This window comes from Platichthys flesus, chromosome 7, assembly GCF_949316205.1.
Source record: "Platichthys flesus chromosome 7, fPlaFle2.1, whole genome shotgun sequence".
In the NCBI taxonomy this organism is placed as follows: domain Eukaryota; kingdom Metazoa; phylum Chordata; class Actinopteri; order Pleuronectiformes; family Pleuronectidae; genus Platichthys; species Platichthys flesus.
The window spans coordinates 5,204,071-5,227,684 of record NC_084951.1 but is presented as its reverse complement, the minus strand read 5'-3'; the positions used below and the strand labels follow the sequence as shown (position 1 = coordinate 5,227,684).

Here is a 23,614-nt window from a genome sequence, read left to right as displayed (position 1 = left end):
GCTGAGAAACACTGTGGTTTTCACTGATGTATCTCTTCTGCTGCACTCAGCGAACGTGAAAACGTGAATGTTTGAGCTGTTTCTGGTCAGCTTTTCTCTAAAGTCCTTCTCTAATGAGTATGACAGCATCTACTTAGGGAAGTGTTGTGACTGCAGGGCTCGACCACACAAATCTTTCTGCTACACTTGTATCTGGACTGAAAGCATGTCCCATCTCAACGCTCATTACCACGCACAACAGACTTCTGCAAGAGACCCTGCTCTATTTGGTAAATATAAATATTTCAATGTATCAAACCCCAAGTACTACACTTGAAATATTCAATTTCAATTATGACTCAGACCCAAAGACTGTTTATAAAGATGGAGGAAATGAATCTATGTTCAATTGCTTATGTTTGGTTTAAATAAGCTATTTGATGCTTTACAATTAGAGTGAAACCTCATGATTGACTCTCAATTGGTCCAGCTCATGTATTGGCAGGACCTTAATAGAGCATCTCCGCTCCACCATCACTGCTGCACAGCCTCTGGCTCCAAATGACGTCACCAGAAAGGGTGACATGTCGTCCATCTTTATTTAAAGTTAGTCAGAACCAGACAACATTTCTGGACTGAAAACACAGAGTAAGGTTAAACTGCAATGTGTCATATGCATTCTCATATACCATTATGGTAAAAGAGACTGACCTTTGGCCTCTCTGGGAAAAGAGTATCCAAAATAGTTGCTAACCCTTCTCTATGCATGACCATCTCTGACACAGTGGATGATCCAGTCATGAACAAGGAATTTCCAACATATAATTAGCTCGCGAACTCCAGGCTCTGAAGTTACACTATGTTAACCTTACAATTGTAGTAATTAAGTAAGTTGGCAAACACGCTACAGCAGAAATTTAAACAATTCTTTTGTTTACACTTTCTCTTGTATTTTTGGTAAAGCTATTAAAGGGCAAAACCCTCCATGCTATTTTTATACAGTGCGTTGTTTCTGCATGTGAAGAAATTGAAAGCTATCTTTTCTATAAAATTTCCCAGAAATGCTGGTAGAATCACACAGATTACACTGTGCTCAGCTTTTTCCTTGTGCTTGAAATATTTTAGATGGAATAAAAATACAATACATTGAAATGCTCCTCCACTCTGTCTCTATTACCTTGAAAGGTCATATTGATTCCTCAGTTTATCAGCTCGCTCTCAGGAGCATGCAGCCCCAAATGTAAACACAGGAAACTGCACAGAGGAGAGATTTCAGCAAGAGTGCCTAACTTTTATTCCCCCTCTGTTTTTTTTCTACTCTCAGTCGAATATCAATCTATTCCGAATATAAATCTCTCCGGACCATTCGGCTGCAGATGTGGGGTGTGTCATTTCTTCTTTAACAGTATGTGATCAGACCATTCTGTTGTCTCACTCCCACAAGTCTCCTTTCATCTGTGCCAAGATTCACAACCTCAGACATCCTGCACACGCCTGAGGAATGAGCATTAAGTCCAGTGTGTTTATTCAGTGCAGACTGAATGACGACGAGGCTCCTCCACGCGAGCCGTGTTCCACATTCTTCTAGAGACCAAGTGAAGGAAGTGCACATGCATGAAGAGATATCGCAGCAGACACCCACACACAAAATTTTGACCATTTATATAATCAGAATCTTGGGAATGCACCAGTACAATATTCACCAAGCATAAGCCCAACTTAAGCTCCGGCTTCATGTGAGCAGCCATTGATCTCAGTGACACTGCTTTAATCACAGGAGGAGAGCTTCCACTCAGGAGACACTGTAGCATTTCCACCGGCGCTGAGGGGCTTCTCCAAAAATGAGCAGCTAATTAACTAACTTCACCGCTTCAGGGGAAACAGTTTGTTGCTGTTGTTTTTTTTCTTTTCTTGTGAATCGTATAGTCAGATACATTTTTCAAAGCTGCAGTAAACTCTACCTCATAACTTCGTCATGAGCCGGGATTATGTTTTTTTTGGTGTAATTGACGAGTGGAACTCACAGTCCCCCAAAAAAGTAAAATCTGGAAGTGGGATTCAAATGAGCACCGCAGTCAAGAAAACCTGTCAAACTAAAGCTGTTCAGGTATTTGGATCCATTTTATGCAGCAGCAGTAGAGTATACGTGAGGGATTACACACTCCACCAATCTGCCAACCAAGCAAAGACAGTAATATAGGCAGCCTTATCTTTCAATACCAAAACCATAAGTATGAGAAAGGAGAAGCCTCTTCCTCAGTTCTCCTCAAGTTCTATTTTTGACCAGCAACCGGCAGTCACATTGTTGATCATTGAACACGTTCATATTTTTTGTGAACTCCCCAGAGAGTGACAATGCTCACATTTTACGACACAGTTTTAAAAGCAGCGATCATCGTATAGGCCATCAGGTGAAATACAGTGAGCAAAACGTTGTGTGTCTGTGTGTGTGACCCAGACTCCTCTGAATGGGAGCAGACACACACACAGAGGTCCCTGGGCCCTGCCACTAATAACTCAAACAGCGACCCTCCGATGAGAGGAGCGGAGCCCATTAACGTGAAGCAGCCGGTAAGTTACTTTGTTGAAGCAGCAACCAAGTGAACTGAAAATACAGAGAATATTCTGTCGAGAAAATACTGTCTGACGGATTAAAAAGAATGGATCTCTCTTTCCTAACAGCTGCTGCACATGCATTCCACTTTCTTACCTTTCTCCACTGTGGTGATGCCCATAGATGGCTGACTCAGGCTGGTCTTCGTCTCCCACTTGCCCTCATCAGGGTGGTACATTTCCACGGAGGCCAGCGGGGTCTGCTGCTGATTCATGCCCCCGAGCACCATCACCTGGGCCCCCAGTGCCACAGCCGCAGCGCCCGCCCGTGCAGTGGGCAGCGGGGGCAACTGGCTCCATGCCTGGCTTTCTACATCCAAGACTTCGACGCTGTCCAGGGGCATGCCGGTCTCGTTGCAGCCCCCCAGCACGTAGAGCAGGCCTTCTTGGTAGACGGGGGCGCAGTAGACACGGCGCTGTGACATGGGGGGGAACTGCTCCCAGTACAGGGACTTGACAGGACTCACCTCCATCTCCTGCACGGGCATGTCTCCAGGGCCAAGAGGAGGGGACGCACCATCACACAGCGTGCCGGAGGAGGGGGAGGAGGTGCTGCAGGAGGGACGGGTCGAGTGAGAGAGGGGACACACAGAGGCGGAACTAAACTCGGCGAGAGAAGATGAAACAAGTGGAAGCACAAGCTTGTTTCTGTCTGTTTGAGTGACCACCTGAACTCTTAAGTTCACAGGGGAAAAGAGAAAAGAGGGAGGAGGAGAGGTGTGTAGGGATGAAAAGGATATGAATGCTAGTGAGGAGAGAGGACGGAATAGGGAAAAAGAAAGAGAGAGGGTATGAGGAGGGTGTCTAACACTCCTCACCCAGAAGTCACGACTCTCTCTATTCAAATGTTTTATTCATACGGCTGTTGGTGTTTTGGAGCAGTGAAGCCATCTGCCCTTCAATCCCCTCTGTTCCTCTCTCTCTCTTCTTCCTCACCACATTGTGCCGATAGGGCTGGTTAAAGGTTTGGCTTGAGTATATTCCAGTGGGAAAAAAAGAGGATTTCCCGAAGGTTAATACTTAATACCACTTAAACCTCAACGTCAGCTGCGTATGAAATGGGAAAGAAATAGGGGCAGCGGGGAGATGGCCCTGGATCAAAGACCAAGCGAGGGAAAGTGACGGAGCACTGACATTCACCAGTGACCTGATAATCCAAGAGAAAGCCGTCGCAGCAGGGAATCTTCTATCTTCGAACAGAAAGACAATATTACAGGAGCTCCAGTCCTCAGCTGCAGTTCCACAGCTGTATTTGCACCCTGGTGACTCAGCGTGCAGTGAAAAAAGTCCTATAATAAATAAAGCGAATTTTTTAAAGATCTTCGGGGTTTGGTGATTGCACGACTTTCTTGCAGAATTTCCACCTTTAATTAAACGAGCTCTCCGAGTCCCAGGAGAGTCGTTCGAGGACTCGCTGTCAGGGGAAGCAACTTCTGAGCTACGTGCTCCGCAGCTTCCTGGAAGCTTCGGAGAGGATGAGGTTCCCCTGGCGACGCCCAGCCTGTAAGAAAAGACAACCCCGGATTAGACGTTGGAGTGTAGATTAAGAGCTAGACTGACATTTTTAATTCAGGAAATGAAGAACATCTTGTTTATACTCTCAACAATTAGAGTTTATGTCATACTCCTTTAAGTAATACGCTGTCTAACCAGTGTAACAGGTGTTCAGTCCAAAAACAGCACTGTGATAAAGCAATACAAGGTGCTGTGATGGTGAGACGTGAGAGTTGCCTCAGCTACATGAGACAAAGAAATACAGTCAAGCAGTGGTAAACTGTCAGTACTAACAAGACATGCAGTGCTTCTACATACAAATACAACTACTGGTGTAGCCACGCTTCATCCGTGATCTGTATGGATCGACCCCAATGTTTTGGATCGCATATTAATTGCAAAGTTTACATATTTTTGTAAAAAAGATTTTACGGTCATTTTCGCTTCGTAAAAACATACTAATTTCTGCCATGAAAAGAAGCAGTTAAATCGAATCAGTTCTGTGTTCACATAAACTGTGCTCGTTAAAAGTATTTTTTTGCTGTGAATGTAAATGTTACAGGAGGGAGGATGAAAGAAAGGTTTCAGACAAAGCTGTTACACATGTAGGCACCTTGTAAACAACATCATGTTTATTTGTCTGTGGCAAGACGTGAAAATAAGACAAGCATATCCCACAGAATTGACTCACAATGCAGACAAAAGACTAAACAATGAACAATTGATATCATGATAATAACCCACATATGTTCACATCTTGTAGATAATCCAGTGCCTTTTAAATAGTTTCCATATATTTCCATCATGATGCAACAGCTATGTGCTGAGGAAGACACCCCTCCCCCTCAGGTGAAAGCCACCTCCTTTCAGTTCTTTTAGAAGCAACACTGGCGCTCACTGCCGACCCAGACCAAGTTCTTGCATCACGCCGACTGCAGCCAGAACAACAAGTATGAGCTTCCAAACAAAACAGGATGAGCCAGTAAAGGTCAAGAATACTGTGGCAGCTAAATAGAGGATACTGCACGTTCACAACAACAGAGAATTTTCTGGTGCGTTCAGGTGAGGAGTGGAGCAGCAGGCAGCGAAAGGATGAAACTACTACTATCTACTGTGGAGATCACGTTTTGATTTACACATTGACACCTGCACGGTACAGCAAGCATCCGGGCCCGCACCACCAGGCTCAGAGAGAGTTTCATCCCCCAGGCCATAAGAATTTTAAACTCTGAACTGCAATAATTCCACCAGACCAGCACCGGGACATATTTGCATATTGCACATAAATGCACTATTGTTGTTTTATTTTCTCTTCAGCTGTTTATATATATATTAAGATATATATACTTTATTTCTATTTTAAATATTGATATTCTATTTTATTCTATTTTTTACTATTTCTATTTTATTTTACAGGTTGTAATTACTTGAGCATTGCTAGAAGAGAGCCTGTGACTCAAGAATTGCACTGCCAGCGACTGCTTAATGTTATTGTTGTGCATTTGATATTAAAAATCTTGAATCTTGAATGGCTCCAATCTTCTACACTGAGATATTTTTATTTCATTTATTTTTTTTCAGTTTACATGTTACAAACTTCATCAACACACCCCCTTGCTTACAGGGAATTCTGCTGATATCTCCAATGTGGTGGCACTTCACCTCTCCACTGCTGGGCTGGTGTCCTTTTAAAGAAAGAAGTGAGTCTGACCATGATCTGAGACGAGCTTCATTCAAGTAAAAATATATTGTCTTTCCGGCATTACTCACTAAAGTACTTAAAACATAAAATGTTTTTTCAATGCAAATGAGTCATGTAGTTTTCGAGCCGCATGCAAATGCAATTTCAGCAGAGCAGCAGCAGAACTCTTAGGAACATGGTGGAAACTATTGATGCTGAAAACGGACAAGTATTAATAAATATGAGGTAGAGGGATGTTTTTATTGTAAAAAAAAGTGGGCATGAAGGATAATATGTAGGGAGACATAAATCAAGACTTTTTTCAGGATATTTAACAGATTAAACATTTGCATCCTGAGAGAGTTTTGGGATTCTTTCCCCATATTTTGTGACATTTCCTGATTTTCCAATTTTCTATTCTTGCTTCCAAATTTATCTACGTGGATGACTCAAGGCTGATGTGGAGGAGAAAAACGGAGTAAGAACACATACTCCTGTCCAGCCTAGCATTCAGAATTACTGAGTTATTATCGGCACTGGATTTGTGTGTGTATGTGTGTATGTGTGTTTGTGTGTGTGTGTGTGTGTGTGTTTGTGTTTCGAGATCACTGTGACCTGAGGGTTGTTTGGAAAATAACATATAGCAGTTGGGAGGAGAGAAGGAGAGAAGAAGCAGCACAGTATATATGTCTCTCTGCTGTCCTCGTCTTCCAGCTTTCACTCACACACACACACACGCACACCCACACGCACACGCAGAGTACAGTATATTCATAATTAATGATGCCGTCTTCCAGCCCCCAATTAGTGCTTTGAGCCCTGTAGACACGCTGACCTTTTTACAAGTGAGGGGAAAAGAGAAATGAGGACAACAACAGGGAGGTTGGTGTGTCTCCACACCTATCAATGTGTGTGTTGATGTATTTGCATATGCTGTGAATGGGAATTTGAACAGCTTTGCGTATGGGTGCTTGCGAGTGAGTCTAGGGAAAAGATTGATTATCAGCATACTATCTGGTAGAGGTTGGGGATTTACCTTGAAATAAAACATTATGGTATTTTTGTAATATACTGAAAAATACATGAGTTTTGTTGTGACTTGTGTCTGTTCACCAATGGAAGACAAGAGGGAGTCTATTAACAGTCCATATAAATATATATAGAGCTCAAATTGTAAGGGTTCAAAAGTGATTGGAACTAGAGGGTTAATTCCCTATCTCACCATGTCAAATCAGAGTGATTAGTTAGACTGTGGCGGCCTGCTATATTCTAATGTGTACTGCCATGGTTTCATTTAACACATCTTAAAATAATATAAGAGATCTTTAATGTGGTTGCATGCAGTCGTCTGTGTAGCTGTCTTGGAATATGTTGCTCATGTGAGCTGCGTTGGTGCGCATACAGGTGCAGCCCCACTACCGCCCCTGATTGAAATAGCTCTGAGGGAAATCCTGTATATTATGTGCAATTCCTAGAATTGTGTATTTTATTAAGATCGGCTCAAAATTGGGATTTATTCTTTCCTGGGTTCCACCTCTACAAACAAACAGATGAAAACATAATCTCCTTGGCGGATGTTAGCCTGGCTATAACATATTTCATTGACAAACAAAGATCAGGCATAACCAAGGTCACACGTGGGCAGAGTTGAGAGTTGCCATGTAAATTAAGGTTGTCTCTCACCATGAGTAAAGAAGGTGACCGTGCAAGTGAGGAAGAGAAAAATGAGGCTCAAAAAAGGTTTGTCCAAAACAATAGTTTGGCAAAAAGCAGGAGAGTTTAGGAGAACTATTAAATGACCATCCGGCCGTCAGCCTGAGGAGCACAAATCTGACATGGTAAAGAAAAACAGCATTAACGGTTCAGTTGGAAATATTTAGTTGAAATGGGTTTATTGGCAGAAATGTACTATAAAATAATCCTAGTGATATTGTTTATAATGATCTAAATTGTACAAATTGTTGTTTTCTTTACTCTAGAATTGGCCCTTTTATATTTTAATACTTAAAATAATTTGTGGCTGCCATGCTTTTGACAGTAGCCCAGACTGGACAAACTAAACACCTTTTGAGTTTTTATGACACAGAAATCACAATTGCGACCATTTGGCAACATCGTGGGTTCCATGTACTTATCATTGTTGTTCATTATCAACTGTTAAAAAATGTTAACTGATTAATACCAACAGATAAATCCTTGGATATTTGTACCATAAGAGCAGATATTCTCTGCTGCAGACAACTGAATGTCCCCAGACTGACCCCACAGCTTGTGAACACGTTGCTATGTCTGGGTAAAAAAACAGTCAGCAAGCAGAGGAATGAGGTAGGCCTTGACTGTTTATGAAATTATTTATTGTGATTGCTCGCTTGGCATGCAGTTCACATCTTATATGCACCAGACTGCCTGCATAGTCATAACAGGAACATGCAGAGCTAAAGCAGAATGTTACAACAAGTTATGTCTGCCTGCAGAGGAGGGTAAAACCATTTTGGATGTTTAGACAGTCCACCGGGCAAATTATGTAAAGTTTGGTAAGCATAAAACACCATTTGCTGTGTGTGTGTGTGTGTGTGTGTGTGTGTGTGTGTGTGTGTGTGTGTGTGTGTGTGTGTGTGTGTGTGTGTGTGTGAGTGGTGGAGATACAGCAGGAGGTGATTAGACTTTGATCAGAGCAGGAATACATTTTTTCATCATTTCTTTACATCTCCATTTCTGCCTTTTTGTTCTATAACGGGGCCAGCAGGGTTTCCAAAGCTCCTCTGGTTCAGGTTCTTAAACTCTGAAGATGTCTGGATGGCAGGCATAAACAACATACACAGTCATGCATGTGATAATGTCGCTGTAGCTTAAGAAGACAACTACATAAAAATATAGTATCTGATCTAAGCTCTTTTTATATTATTTATCAGTGGTCTATGATTTGGGGAGGCAAGCTCATACTGCTTCGTTATAAAAGTTTGGCAACATGCAGGTTTTTATAAAATGGAAAACACACAAGTAAGTCTTGCTGCTAAATTTAACATCAGAAGCTTATAATAACAAACTGTACACCCACATCCTCAAAGCGACAAGGCAGAGATGACATCAGTCCTTCCTGTATATCTGCCTGTTGGTCTATCAGACGGATAAGCAGACACAGCATTCTCAAAGTTATGCCCGCGATGTCATTCACAATTCAGTACTTGAAAATGATCTCATTCCTCTCACACTCATTCTCTCTCTCTCCAATGCAAGCTTTGCTAGATGATGCCAAATATAGGTTACCTGAAGGCTGAGATTATATGAAGTAGTAAATTGCCTGTTTTGAAAGTAGTGTAGGTAATTCATTTCAGGATTTAATTGAGCAGTTCCATTATAAAATACCAGCAGGCTAAAGAGTACAGACTGTTCTCCTACTGCTCAGCCGCTGGAGATTATTATACATTCTGATTATCAGCTGTGAATGGTGCAGTGCTGGAGCATGCATGGCAGATCCCCGGGGTGCTCTGTCCCTACCAGTAACACATGCTGACAACCGAATATATGAGTCGACAACTAAACAACAGCTTACATGGGGGGACTCATGGAGTGCATTTACGGCAGTGTATCGCCTGAGGGATCCTGCAGTTCCGCTTTCACTTAGAAAATGTGGAACTGGTATCATTTATCTTGGTGGAGCAGTTTTGCAAAAGGAGCAACTTAATGCATGATTAACTCTCTGCAGCGATGGTGCACGTTTAGCACAGTCTAGGCGATAGCACTCTGGAGAAGAAAATTCATCCCAATCCCACCACTGAATATAGATTTACAGCTGTTCTTGAAAAGTTGATTGATGGATATAGTCACAATCTTAATCCTATGGGGCCCTCATCCATCAGTGCTAGTAACAAACCATGACAGTTAAATATTCAGCCTGAGATACCAAGCAGCCCCCTCATTTCAAATCCAATCAATCAAACCAATCTACTAGAGATTAAGTTCAGTACCACTATGATCACTGTACTCATAGCGGCATGATAACATGCAGTTTCAATACAAATGCTAATTAGCACTAAACACAAACATAAATCATTTAATTTGGATCTAGTAGCACAGAAGCTAATATTGGACAAATTGACATTTTCACAATTCTTCATTAAAACATTTAATTGTATGTTGAACACAAATATATACGAATAACGTTTAACAGCAATGCAAAAATTAGCTGGGATATGTAAGTCTGGACCTTCAAACAGATATCCCAACACTCTACAGATACACTGTTAGCATGAATAACAAATGAAGGATAAGAAAGCAAAAATGATATCTCTCCTCAAAATAATTGCTTTGGTCTGGAGGGGCCCCTAAACCTTTCTTTAGTGTTGCATCAATTACTGTTATCCTGCTGAAATAAGTGGCACAACTGTGAGGGAGGTATTTTGCAGAAGTTTCCCGAGGGCGTTCTACTGAGGCAGGAAATAAAATCATCAGCTAGGACTCTTCCCGTGAGACAGTAGTTGCAAACCTCTGAGGATACTTTCAGTGTACGCCTACCAAATTCATTTTGCATGATGCTAATGATGCTAAGAACAAATGGAATTTATGTCACATTCTAAGAACTATTCAAGATTATAATAACGCACAACTTTACTGGGTGACTGACAAGTTTATCAACTTAACCCCTCAATGTTAACCCTTTACTCCTCTAGGTGTGAACCATCGTAGTCACTAATAACAATTTAGCATGAAGCAGATGTAGCTGGCTGCCATTCAAACAAAACAGAAATCGAAGTGTCTCTATAGGCTGCTAGTCCAGTAACATGTTATAGTCCAGGTGGACACCCCTGGGTTTACCATAGGAAAAGTCTTGTGTGGGTTTGCTAGATCGGCAGAGCATCCAACAAGTACAAAAATCTCTTTATGTTTGAGGGTCTCTTATAATGAAAACAATTCTGACATCAATATTTTCAGACTCCAGTGATTTTCAGAAACAAAACTGGCAGCAAATGTTTTCCTTTCATTGTATATTCTCATTGGGGGAATTGCTCGGAGACAGAGAGATTTGTGTGATATATTTATATTTATTTATTTATTTATTACCTCCTTGTAAGTTACGTTTCAACTGTGTTTGTTAGATCTACAAAACAATTACACAAAAAACGACAGTTTAACAGGATGCAGTATGGGTCAGGGGAGAACCCATACATTTTTGGGGGAATAGGCAGAATTTAGGCACATCCAGGATTTATATTTTCCCTTTCTTTAAAATTGTGAAATATTGCGTTTTTCAATAATTTCCTTGATTTCTCATGGAACTGGCAAAGCAGTTTCATAAGGTGTGGGCTCTCTGACTGCCTTTTTGTTGATATTGTAACTCATGATGGGAACAGCACAATCAATTCAGAAGTTTACAGAAACATGTGTCCAACATTATACCTTGCAAACACAACAAAGGCTTTATCAGGGGGAACAGGGGGAAGGTTTTAGATTACCCATGTCGATCACTGGACATTAACCCAATCATGCTGCTTTTCACCCTCTGAGGAGCAGACTGAAGGGCTGTCTGAAAAACATGCTATGTTCTATGTTATTTAACACATCTGATAATAAATAGCAGGACATAAAAGATATAATTCGGATCTCATTCTCTCATATTCATCATTTAATCTAAAAATGTCTTTGCGTACAACAAAAAAAAAAGGAGCTGGCCTTGGGTTCCAAGACTGTATAAACTATGCACTAGCATTTACATAATAAACAATGTGGGAGTGGTGATAGTGAAAACGGGAATAGGAGACGACAAAGAGGCCCCAGGGAATGAATGACAGAGATTATGCTGGTGATGAGATAATGACTTATTATAATTGCTTGAAATAAAAATGCAAGCAAACAATGCTCCCGGTGGTTTGATTAGTATATTTACTCTGTCCTCAAATTTTGTTTCCCCCCACAGTCTAAGGTATCAAGGTGAATCTTTAATTACTGCTCAGTGAATGATGTGAATTCCAATGTGAACTTCAATTGTTTGAGTAACACATGCAGCCAATACATGGGAGAAACTTTGAAAAGAATAATCAATTCTCCCCTAGACCTCAATTCTAAGCTTCACGTCCAGAGCAAACCAGGCATGACGATTAAAATTGAGGCCAAACTGTTCAATCTTGGTTTCATCAGACCAGAAAATCTTGTTTCTCACAGTCTGAGAGTCCATTAGGTGCGTCTTTCTTTAGAAACGGTCACAGAAGAGTGGCTTCAGTCTGGCCAATCAATGGAGTGCTGCAGAGTCCGTTCTCTTTGTGGAAGTTTAGCCCATCTCCTATGGTCATCTCTTTTTCTAAGGACTGCTCAGTTTGAGTGGGGGGCCAGCTCTGGGAGGTTTACTCCAAACTTCCTCCTTTAAGAATTATTAGAGGCTGTCCTCCTAGGAAGCTTCAACAGTGTGGAATTCCTTTTTGGAACCTTCCCCAGACCTGAACCTTAACACAGTCCCGTTCCTGAGCTCTGCAGACAGCTCATTTAACTCATGGCTTGGTTTTTGGCTCATCTGCTGTTAGACCTGGAGAGAGGTGTGAGCCTTTTGAAGTGAAATGCAGTAAATTCAATTCACCATGGATGGAGTCAAATCAAGACGCAGAAATATCTCACTGAGGATTGAGATTTATGGGAGGCACTTGAGCTATATCAGAGCAAAGGGTCAGATTCTTTGAATATCATATTTCAGTTTTTCCATTTAAAAATTTGAAGAAATGTATAAACTTCTGTTTTCACTTTGTTGTTCAGGGGGACTGAGGGTGGACTGATGAGGGGGGTATTACTTTTTCATTTAACTTCGAATATTAGGAGCCAAATTCACTGAAAAACTTTTATGAATTTAATGTTTGTTTGTAATATGCGTTTGTTTTTTTTAAACATATATTTATTGGTTTTATACATTTACATAAATTTACATACATACAAGAACCTTCCCCAACCTGAACATATGGCAGTATAAAATGACAGTAAATCATGCTAAGTTATGATTAAAACATAAATTCGTAAAATGCGCTTTTAATGTAATCGCACAGTATTCTCACAGATCTAACAAAGCCTTGCAGCTGCACTGGATGGAAATGTTTTTTAAATATGATTCATTATATACAGTACATAATAATATTTCATATATAATATTGCACATGAAGATAATTTAAACAAGCCCTTAACTCCTTGAGAAACAACGACAGCTGACTCGACAGCTGCCTCATTCCAGCATATCTCACCTCTAAACAGAATGTGTGCAGATCTCTCAAACATCTTTTTCAACAAAAAGGTCAAATGTGTTTGATTCACTTCCCACATCTCAGAGCTGGAGAGTCTCTCTGGTACAAACTGAGAAGTGTGTCGACACAAGCGGGTAATCACAGCAGCTGCTCTGCTCGCTTCCCCCTCTGATTTGAATACTTAAAAGTGTTTTAATCTCCTCTTGGCGATTTAATCATCGCAAAGTTTGATGATACAAGCGATGATGCTCTCCACAGACTGATGTTGAATCAATCATTCCTTGTGAAGCATGAGCTGCCCTGAATTTATTCACAACAAATACTGAGTGATTGTTGAAACTGTTGCAAATTTGCATTACTGCTAGTAGGAATAGTCACAGACAAGTATTCAGAAATGTTGTGTCATGTATTAGTAACTCCCCCAATTTGTAAAAGGCCTCAATGTTAACCCTCAAAATTATAAGTTCTAGGGGTGAGTGGACGACAAGCTATGAAGATAAACTAAACTAAATTTTTGTTTAGGACCTGTTAGGACCTTTTCATCCTTCCCATCACTATCAAATAAAACAATCATACAACTTTCTTCTTTAAAGCCCAAAATCTATAGAAAGATACAAGCTGTGTCTCAATTCAGGGGTTGTATCCTTCGGAGGCTGCATTTGAAGACATAAATCTGGACGACAATTGCGTCGTCCAGACGAGATGAGAAAGTGTAAGGGGCAATACACTTTCTCATCATTTCCAACAGCAGCTCTGTTTTTAGGCGACAGCAATAAGGGCGGGACAAGCTGGTGAAGCCAGAAATCCTGGCTTCACTCTGTAGACCAGAGTGTCATTTTAATTTGGCCTTCGTGGTCTACGTGGCCCATGACGGAGGCAGACCCTGAATTTGGACACAGCTAATGTGTTTATTACAGACTTGGCTTTTAGTCTTTTCCTTTAAAAATCAAGCTGGCATTCAGTTTTTGTTTCCCTCCTGTCGGGCCAGAAGTGGCCAGAGAGCTGAAACCAATCAATCCTCCCTGGCTGTGAGACTTTTGATCAAAGAGATGTTTGACCAAGTGAGATGATGATGCGGGAAAAAACGGCCCACACAGATCTAGGGTTGGATACATAGTCCGACAGTGGCTGGCTCCGATCTGCTGCAGAGGTGCATCTCAGTCTGGACAAAAGAATGTGTGATGTGTTTACAGACCCCCGGAAAAAATATTATAGAAACTATGTAATTTATTTGTAATTTATGTGTATAATAAAGACTTTTAATCCTTAATCTGTGTCTTAATTCAGAGCCTCTGCTACAAGAGTATGTGGTCTATGTGGCGCATGAATGAGGCGTTCTTTGTATACTAGTGTGATATGCAGAAGTCAATGCAGCTTGAGCCTGCGACGCAGGGTATGACCTAGACAGCATGTCTTTGGACTGTGGGAGAAAGCAAGCGTACCAGTAGACACCCATTGTAGATGGAGGAAGAGCATGCACACTGGTAACGGTGCTAACCAGTGCAGCACCATAATGCCACTATAAAGACATAGCTCTGAGCAAACAAAACACGTTTAAGTGTATAAAAAAAGCACACTTATACAATAATATCACTATTCTGATGTGGCTCAGTCACACTGGCAATGAAAGCTCTGCTGAGAACTGAGAACAGGAAAGAGTTGAGATGGCAAATAAAAGCGCAAGGCTAACTCAGTTTAAAAAATGGAGGGCTCAGCTTTACTGCTGTGGTAGCCTTGTTGGACTTGTTCTATGACCCGGTGTAAACCATTGCTAGCTTTACTGTACAACAGCAAAACATGTACAACATGGATACGATGTGACAAAAAGGAGTGGTCCTCACTTAGATGGCACCGTGGGCAAAATTACTTCTGGGAACTTTATATGCATTATTCCTAAATTTCTGTAATAAAAAATCTGAATTTTGTTGTTAATCAACTTAGCCACCTAACCAACTAATCAGTATAATTTCTAAATACATTTGCACCACCGAACAAAGTAATATCTTGTTTACAAGGGTTGGTAAACCAGGAAATGTAAGCAACAGCGATACTTTGAGAATATGCAACTGATACATCCCACTTCCTCCCAGCGGCCCGCTTGCTAAAGCTACGCACACAAATCACATTAACATGCATTGACAACTGGAGCCGACTTTTCTGACTGGCCTGCTAACTTCTGGCTCTTGTCTCTGCTTCAGCGGTGTATGACTCTCTGGAGTAAGTCTCTGAAGTCTCTGGTCATACGCAGTGAGAGCGTAGGGAGGAAGGTCGGTTAGCAACAGACAGGTACACCAGCCAATCATTTCATTCAGTCTTTATGTTTATTACTGTCCAGCTGGGCTTACAGACCCCTGCGGTTAAATCAAATTTGTGAGGGAATTGCCATTTCAGTGAAGTGTGCAGATATTATCATCAGATTGTGTAAGTAAATGTCGACTACCAGTCTACATCTGTCTACTCAGTGAGTCAGCAGTGAAAACCTTGAGATTATTGACAGGTTAAAGGTTGGCAGTGTGTCATTCTGTACCAGCCAATATTTACATCAGGGAAATTCAAACATTAAACTCCTGGCTGTGAGAGCCACCTGAGGTTACAGTTCTGTGAATGGTGTCTGGCTCAGTCATCCCAGCGTCCATGAACCCTGAGTCACCACTAGACGGGGATTTAATACTGGAACCAGTGTCTCTTAACCAGGGGGGGTGAATTTCAATGGAGATCAGGGCAACCAGTGTGAAAAAATTATTTAGTGAGACAGTACTCTTGCATGGAGTGAGACACAAATACACACATTCAGACACGAACAAAAGCAGGCTATACAGAGAGACCTGCACGTAAAAAGAAAAAGAGTGGAGAGGATGTGAGGATGTTCACAGCATACAGACAGACAAGAGTAGGAGAGGAAGAGAGAACATAAAAGAAAAACACACAAGACATTGTAATGTGCATAAAAGGAAAAGATTAAGACACGCGTAAAGATAAAGAGATGGAGAGGCTAATAGAGGAGGATGGGTAAACAGGAATAAAATAGAGAGAGAGAAAAACAGGGATGGCTCTGGTGAGGCATAGAGAGCAGAGGGAGAGGATGGTCACAGTCAATGAGGCAGCAAGAGCAAAGAAAAATGTGTTTGCATGGGAATAATATCAATGCAAACTGTCGGCCTGGGAGAATAAATGAAAGTGTTTCTCTCGGGCACACATTTCCCATCAGTCCCACTAAGAGGAACAGCAAGCACAGCCGGCGTAGATGCCCCGGAGGTTAACTGTCCAATCAGCCGCTCGACTACCTGTCTCCACGGAGACAGCCCCAGTGACATCATCGGGGATGAAGGCTGGCTGGTAGAGGAACGCAAAATGATAAGCAATCACATCCCCAGTGTCATGACCCCATGGGTACATACAAGACTGTTAGTATTAAGCTGCTTGTTTCTCTTCAATCTGCACCATTTAATCTTCTCCATGTAATCCTCTTTGTGTGGCCCTCACTTTCTCCCAGCCTCAAACAACTGAGAGATAAAAGCCACAAACACTCATGTACAGTTACTCCATATCTAGTATTACAATCGCACTCTGTTTGAGTAATTGAAGGATCGACTGCATAGGTGCATCTTTTTTACATCTGTGTGAGAACTGGTGTATCATCACAGACAAAACTTGAGAAACACCAAACAAGCTGGCTGACTGAACGAAAGCATTTTCAATTCAAGGCTACAGTCATTTCAAATTCAACTACAACTGCAGCTAACCTGGATCAACACATTAGATGAAGTACAGAGTCAAACATGTTGATTAGTCGATATATGGACATGACCACGATCATTCTTGCCCACATCGATATTGCCCGTGAATTTACTACGTCCAGAGTTTGATGATGTCACCGCCCACCTATCAGAGAGTTCTCACTCACTCAAGTTTTCTACAGACACACCCCCAAATCAGTCAATAATCAAATCACAACCCTAGACAACAGCCCGTGTCCTGAACCAATATACAGTACAGAAGTGACTAGTAAGCAGCACAGCAATGAGTGAAGGGGTCGGAGAGGAGTGCCTGTTTTACTTTTGAAAAACGAGTTGTAAAGTCACTGTGTTCTCTCTAAAGTCTGTGTCAGGAAGAAATCATCTGATGGATTGGTTATTCCCTGTTTTGTTTTTCTTTAGCTAATGGCCTTGACTGAATTAAAGGCCTACACTGTATTTGCGAAAGACTGATACCGTGAGTGCCCTGTAAATATTGGGCCTGATCCGCCAAAGGTTTGTGTGTGCAAAAACGTGTGCAAACTTGATTTAAAGCGCAAAAAGAACATGAAAGCTGATCTACTAATTGTCCGCACTGAGGATTGTGTGCAGAATAACACCTGCTGTCCATTTAATGTGTTTAACTCAATGAACATGCAATATCAGGCTTTTCTACCCCAGCGCTAAATATTGGGTGGAGTAGACGCAAATACTTTAATTTAGCAAACGCAATGTGATTTACCAAATAATTGCAGTGGTTGTGACTGCGTCTTTATTTCATACCTTTGAACGATAGGTGCTCATTGCCACAGCGCTGAGCACAGATGGCTGCAGTTATTGTGGTGAGGAAGCGACGTCCGGAAGAAGACAGAGATACAGGTTCATCTGCTCGTGGTAACATGTTTGGATTGAGAGAGGCTAAAGTAATACCTCTCTCTCCAGGGCACTGATTGCCACCATCACACCAGGTAGAGTGCAGACCTGCTGCCTGTGTGTGCTCTGTGTGTGCTCCAATGGCCCTACTGTCACCTCTTTTTGGTGTTTGTGCCATAGACAGTGAACTGCGCAATATAGGTCAGAGGCATCTCTCCCACCGGCACCCCCATCTGTTTTATTTGCCGAGGTTTTATTATGAGCTATTTCTTCTTTTGTTCTTCTTCTTATGTCCTGCCATCTTCTCTTAATTTCATCGGTTCTTCATTTTGTTTTCCCCACAGGATTAACCTCTTCGCAGATACTCTCCCATATCGCGTTTCTTTGAGTTATATAAATATTTCTTTGCTGTCGCTCAACAACATTTTTTTGCCTCTTCCACTAACACCCCCAATTCCATGGCATTACATTTTGCTTTGTGCTTGTGTTCACTCTTTTCTCCGTAATTCTCCATAATGGAAACCAGTAAAGGACGCAAAACACATCATTTAAGTACTGCCTTTATGATATTTGCACGTGTTATCATTTGCACAATTATTTTTAGTAGATCACCCGCAAAACGGCCACTAACCAAACGTGGAAACGTGTAATGCACACGCAATTTAGCGCTCTTTGTTTGTGATCTTAGTAGATCAGGCCCATTGTATACAGAAACACTGCTGTATTGAACTGTGACACGGAAACTCTTTCTGTTTACTTTCCTGAATTGTCAGTTTGAGAAAAGCGCCACATATGGCTTGTTATGCTTCTTTGCCTTGACAAACCAGTCGTAGTCTTTTTTCTGTCTTTACCAACAGTGTCTGTAATCCCCCTCCAGGAGCCATCTGTGAATCTCTAAGCTCCTTCATTAATGATGGCTTGTAGAGATCTCTGTTGGTCTCTAATCGCAGTCTCTTGCCTCCAGCGGATCCATGTTTGCAAAAGGCTAGCCACACACCAGGTTATAACATTGGGATGTGCGTAACCAACCGAAACGACACCGGACGGCAGCGGAAACGACATCAATTCGAGGGATAAACTACGCTTAAGCAGTCAGTAAATCACCATCTCTGAAAACACTCAAGCAGTGATGCCTTGTCCTCACATTCACCAACAGCACAACCTTTTCCTTACTATAGAAAGTTCTGGCACGTGCTTTTATTCAATACCCAGAGGGCCCATCTCTGTCCACTCGTTTTATTGTTGTAGAAGTGGTTCTGGCATACAACAGAGCTAACACTGGAGGAAAATCATTTAGACAGAATAATAGAGTGAAAATTTTGGATTTAATTAGCAAATGCTAGTATTCATTTTGGAAAAACTCTTTAAACAATAATTCTGTTCACGTATAATTAGATCCTACTACATGTGGTCTATAGAGGATTCCTAATTCCCTATGGTTTGTTACTGGACCGTAGTGTTGTGTCGTTCGTGAACGATTCGTTCGTTTTGAACGAATCGTTACAAGGACTCGGGAGTAACGATTCCTCTCAAAGAGTGATTCGTTCATTTTCTCGTGACTGTTGCATAGGCTGCTGCAGGTCACGTGGAAAATGATCCAAAGACTCGTATCCGGCAGATGAACGAATCACTGATCCGAAGACTCTGTTGGCAGAAGAACGAGTCACTGATCTGAAGACAAGGTCGTGAGGTGAACGATTCGTTCATCTGCCGGGTACGAGTCTTTGGATCATTTTCCACGTGACCTCCACAGGCTCAGAAGAGGAAACAGATACCGCATTCCCTATCGCGGGACCGCTGTTAAAAAGCAGCCATGACTGACAGCTTTTGTGTGGCAGATCATATTTTTTTTAAGAAAACCTCCTCTATTATATACAGTAAAACATGACAGTTTGTATGGTTTTAAATTGTCATGTATAGTCACACTGGCATTTAATTATCACGGGAAATAATTACACTGCACTAAACTGTAAGTGTAAATGTAAAGTGAAAATAACAAAACCAGTCATTATGACTTTTGAATAGGGCTGAACGATATGGGGAAATAATCTAATTGCGATTTCTCCCCCCAAATATTGCGATTAAGATTTAATATGCGATTCTTTTATTTTATCCTCTCTTCCCCCCCCCCCAAAAAAAACCGTAATGAATGATTTAAATATGACCAACACAATATTAGATAGTGTACAGTATTCTTTCCCACATTTTTATTTAACTGCTCATGTTCAAGTGTAGGAATGAGGCGTTGTTATAGTGAGTGGATCAGCAGCAGTTTAAGCTCTGTGTCCGCGGATGCGGCGGGCCAGCTGGATGTGCTGGCAGCGTGCGGATGAGCAGCTCCGTAGATCTCCGTTCATGTCCGGGTGGACGTGCAGCGGTATGGAGGCTCCGGGCCTCAGCAGGAACAGCTGAACACCTCCGTCTCGCAGATGTGCATGTAGGTGACCGGGGGGCTCTGGAGCCCCGCCGCCCCGGAGCTCGGCTTGCTTTTCCAAGGAGCGATTTTCCCGTCCGCCGCCCGCACCGCGGCCACCGGCGAGATGAGCTCGCTCTGTGTGGCCGACACGTTGGCCGAAGACGCTGTGGGCAGGTGAACAAAACACGTCGGGAGTTGAACGATTCGGTCATCTGCCGGGTACGAGTCTTTGGATCGTTTGCAGCCCCCCCCCCCCCGTTGAAACGAACGAATGACTCAAAAAGAGATTCGTTCATTCTAGTGAACGAGAATCAAAGAACCGACACGGTAAAAAGATCCGAACTTCCCATCACTACTGGACCGAGATAATTCACACTTAACAGCTTTTGGTAAATATAGCAGATAATTTGTTAATCCAAACTATCAGGTAGTCGTCTGTAAGCACGTCTAACAAATTCAAGTGATATCCCACTCAAACTGGCTTCCTCGCATTAGCAACAAAGAACAACTGGTCGTTGCTTGAAGATGGAGATTAAGTCTCAAATAGAAATGTTGGTTCATTAAACATGGTCTCCATGTTAAAGCACAGGGAATATTTAAACGGTTTTGTATTTATACAGCACTTTTCTAGTCTTGATGACCACTCAAAGCGCTTTACAGTACAGTTTTACATTCAACCATTCACACACACATTCATACAGTGCATCTATTCGCAGTACTCTGTTATTCTATGGGGGGGCAATTCGGGGTTCAGCATCTAGCCCAAGGACACTTCGGCATGCAAGTGGTCAGACTGGGGTTCGAACTGCCGACTTTCAGGTTGGAGGATGACCACTATACCCCTCAGCCACAGCCGCCCCATATATATAACAACCATACACATTTCTCAGTGTAGCACATTGCTCTAGGTTTGAATAAATCTTGTTGGACAGCAGTCATAGTTCCTGTAAAATGTAAACACTACCACTAAGGATTATTGCAGGTTAGAGAAGTATATTTTAAGGTGTAAAGACTTATATTTTGGTCTTGTTACTTTCGGATCAATATAGCATAGACTCCATTGGATTTAATCACAACATTGTTAATAATATAAGTCTAAGACTGAGGTGAGATCTTGCAAGCATTTTGCCGAAGTTAGACGAACTAGAAGGTTTTTGTTATTCTTTTATACTAAAGAGTCCAGAGTCTTAGTTTGCACAAAGTGACTCAAAATAAAAGGGTTATGGTTGACTAACTATGAATATTACTAATACAGATTTTGTTTTTTTTATTTTAGAACAACAACTACAATTAAATCTAAAAGCAGCAGACAACATTCACACTACTGCCTACATACAGTATGCTCAGGATTCACAGTGAACAGTCCACGCATTGTATTCCGGTGTTTGGTGTTATTCTCTCCCTGATATCAACCTGTATTGTTCACTCTCATGCAGCCAATTCAGAGCATGCAAAGTGAATGCTGATTCAAACCCTAGATTTTCTTCTGTTGTTTGTTCAAAACCAGAGCTCAACTGAAAGTATACCAGTATACATTGGAGAGAGGGGGTGGACTAGTGGCAGAAATTTGGACTATGGGCAGAAAAGGTCTCTTGTTAGTCCCTGGTTCGACTCCACGGAGAAACAACAAAAAGACGAACCTGGATTGATCTGTCCAAAAATACAAGAGGATTCTCCCTACCCTGTCTAGTGCCCCTGAGCAAGGCACCTTACTCCCCCAAAATCTTATCCCCGAGCGCCGTACATGGTCGCTCACTGCTCTGTGTGTCCTTCACCAGATGGGTTAAAAGCAGAGGTTAAATTTCCCTACCTGCATGAGTGTGCCTGTGCATGTCTGTGCATGTGTTTGGGACAAATAAAAGTATCTTAATATCTGCTCAGGCAGTGTTTACAGCCCTGAGGTCTGTAGTTTCAAACTGCCCCTGTAGAAACCAGTAGAAACCAGTAGAAACTAGTAGAAACCTCAGGAACGATCAACCAGGATCGCAGTCTTAAGATTTTCAAGCTTTACCTGATTGTTGAACAAACTATAGTGAGCTTAATTGTAAAAAAAAAAAAAAAAAAAAGGATTTTTTTTAAATCAAATTGTACAACTTAAATATCCAGTTTCTAATCATCTCCTCAGTTTCAAGTGTCTTAGTTTGAATACACACCAAGCTGTGACGTTTGCTCTGCAACACTGGACACTGCACATCCAGCTCACGGAGGCATTGTAGATTTTACATCATAGGCAAATGGCAAATGTGAATCTGTTTACTGACCTTAAAAAAAGTGTCGTTCAGTATCATCCGCTTGTATCTCACATGAGGCGGCAAAGGGAATGGGAAACAGAAAATGCTGCTATGAACCGAGGAGGAGGATACAGAGTTGTGTGAGAGCAACTTGATCTGAGCTATAGCTGATATAGCACCACTGAACGATTTGTACATGTTATCCCAGCATGTCATGTACTGAGTCCATCTGTTTATTTGGTAATGCCAGTTTTAATCTACAGCCAGGCTGGGGGTCAGAGTTCCAACACACACACTGAGCAGGAGATAATACCAATGCTTGACTGGTGTAATTGGTGGTGTCTCAGTCTCCAGCCTGCAGCTTCTCCACGTCATTTGAAATTCTTATAATGAATATATGCAATGCGGCATTTGTACGTAGAGTTAAATGAAAAGTATTAATTTGAACTCAAAAAGTTATTCGATATTCATATCTTTCATAACACCCGTCAACCCCCACTACTCAGCTGTCTTTGTGTAAAGCTGGAATTATCTCACACTGATGGGCAGCCTTTTATTATTTATTTTATTACCGCTCTCAGCCTGCAGTAATATTGAGTGATGCGCCGTCCTGCAGAGAGAAAGGAGAGTGACGGCCGCAGCTCATATTGCATCTGAAGTTTTCTGAGAACGCAGCAGTGCAGCAGTCTGTTCGATGGGGGGTGCTAGACTTGACTGAGACCAGAGACACAAGAACATCCCCCGGAGATGAGTTATCAAGAGAAAAACAACACAGACAAAAACCTTGAGTAAGCAGCCAAGGGAAATCTTGAACGAGGTCAGATTGCAAAAAAAAAAAGAATGAATACAATTGTTATAAGAGGTTTGGTAAGGTGGGTTGAGATGTGAACAGAGGGAGAACAGATAAGTCTCGGCTGTAAACATAAACAGAGTCAGATCATCAGATTTCAAGATGCCACGCATGACAGTGTTTCTTAATCTGAGAAAGGCTGCTGGGAAACAAGACTTCAACAACAAAGAGAAACTTAAACAAGAAAGGTGATGCCAAAGTCAGAATAATTAAGAGTTGAAGAACTGAGAAACTTTGAAAACTTATTTTAGCTTTATTAGATTTGATGCTTTAAGAAAAGACAAAGCAGGTGGTCGTTCATGTGGTTTGTACCTTTGGTCCCTGGAACACAGCACCAAATGAATGGTCACACATATTTTTCATATCACAGGTTCCACTCAGTGCAGCATGTTGTGTACAACTGAGGGAGGAGAAAACTGATTAAATGGAGTGAATAAATGTCGGCTGAGGACCAGACAATCGCAGGTGGTGGCACTAGGGTTGCAAAATTCCGAGAATATTCAAAGTTGGAAACTTTCCATGCGAA

The 23,614-nt window shown here is 41.7% G+C and overlaps 1 protein-coding gene across 1 annotated transcript in view; it reads right to left on the bottom strand.

Moving 5' to 3' along the window:
• The window catches only part of LOC133957216 (kelch domain-containing protein 8B-like), a 154,144-nt gene that overhangs the window by 117,714 nt on the left and 12,816 nt on the right, over window positions 1–23,614 (bottom strand). The window contains exon 2 of the mRNA XM_062392686.1: window positions 2,690–4,093. Within this exon, the coding sequence (XP_062248670.1) occupies window positions 2,690–3,080 (391 nt within the window). The 5' untranslated portion in view covers window positions 3,081–4,093. The remainder of the gene's footprint in view (window positions 1–2,689; window positions 4,094–23,614) is intronic.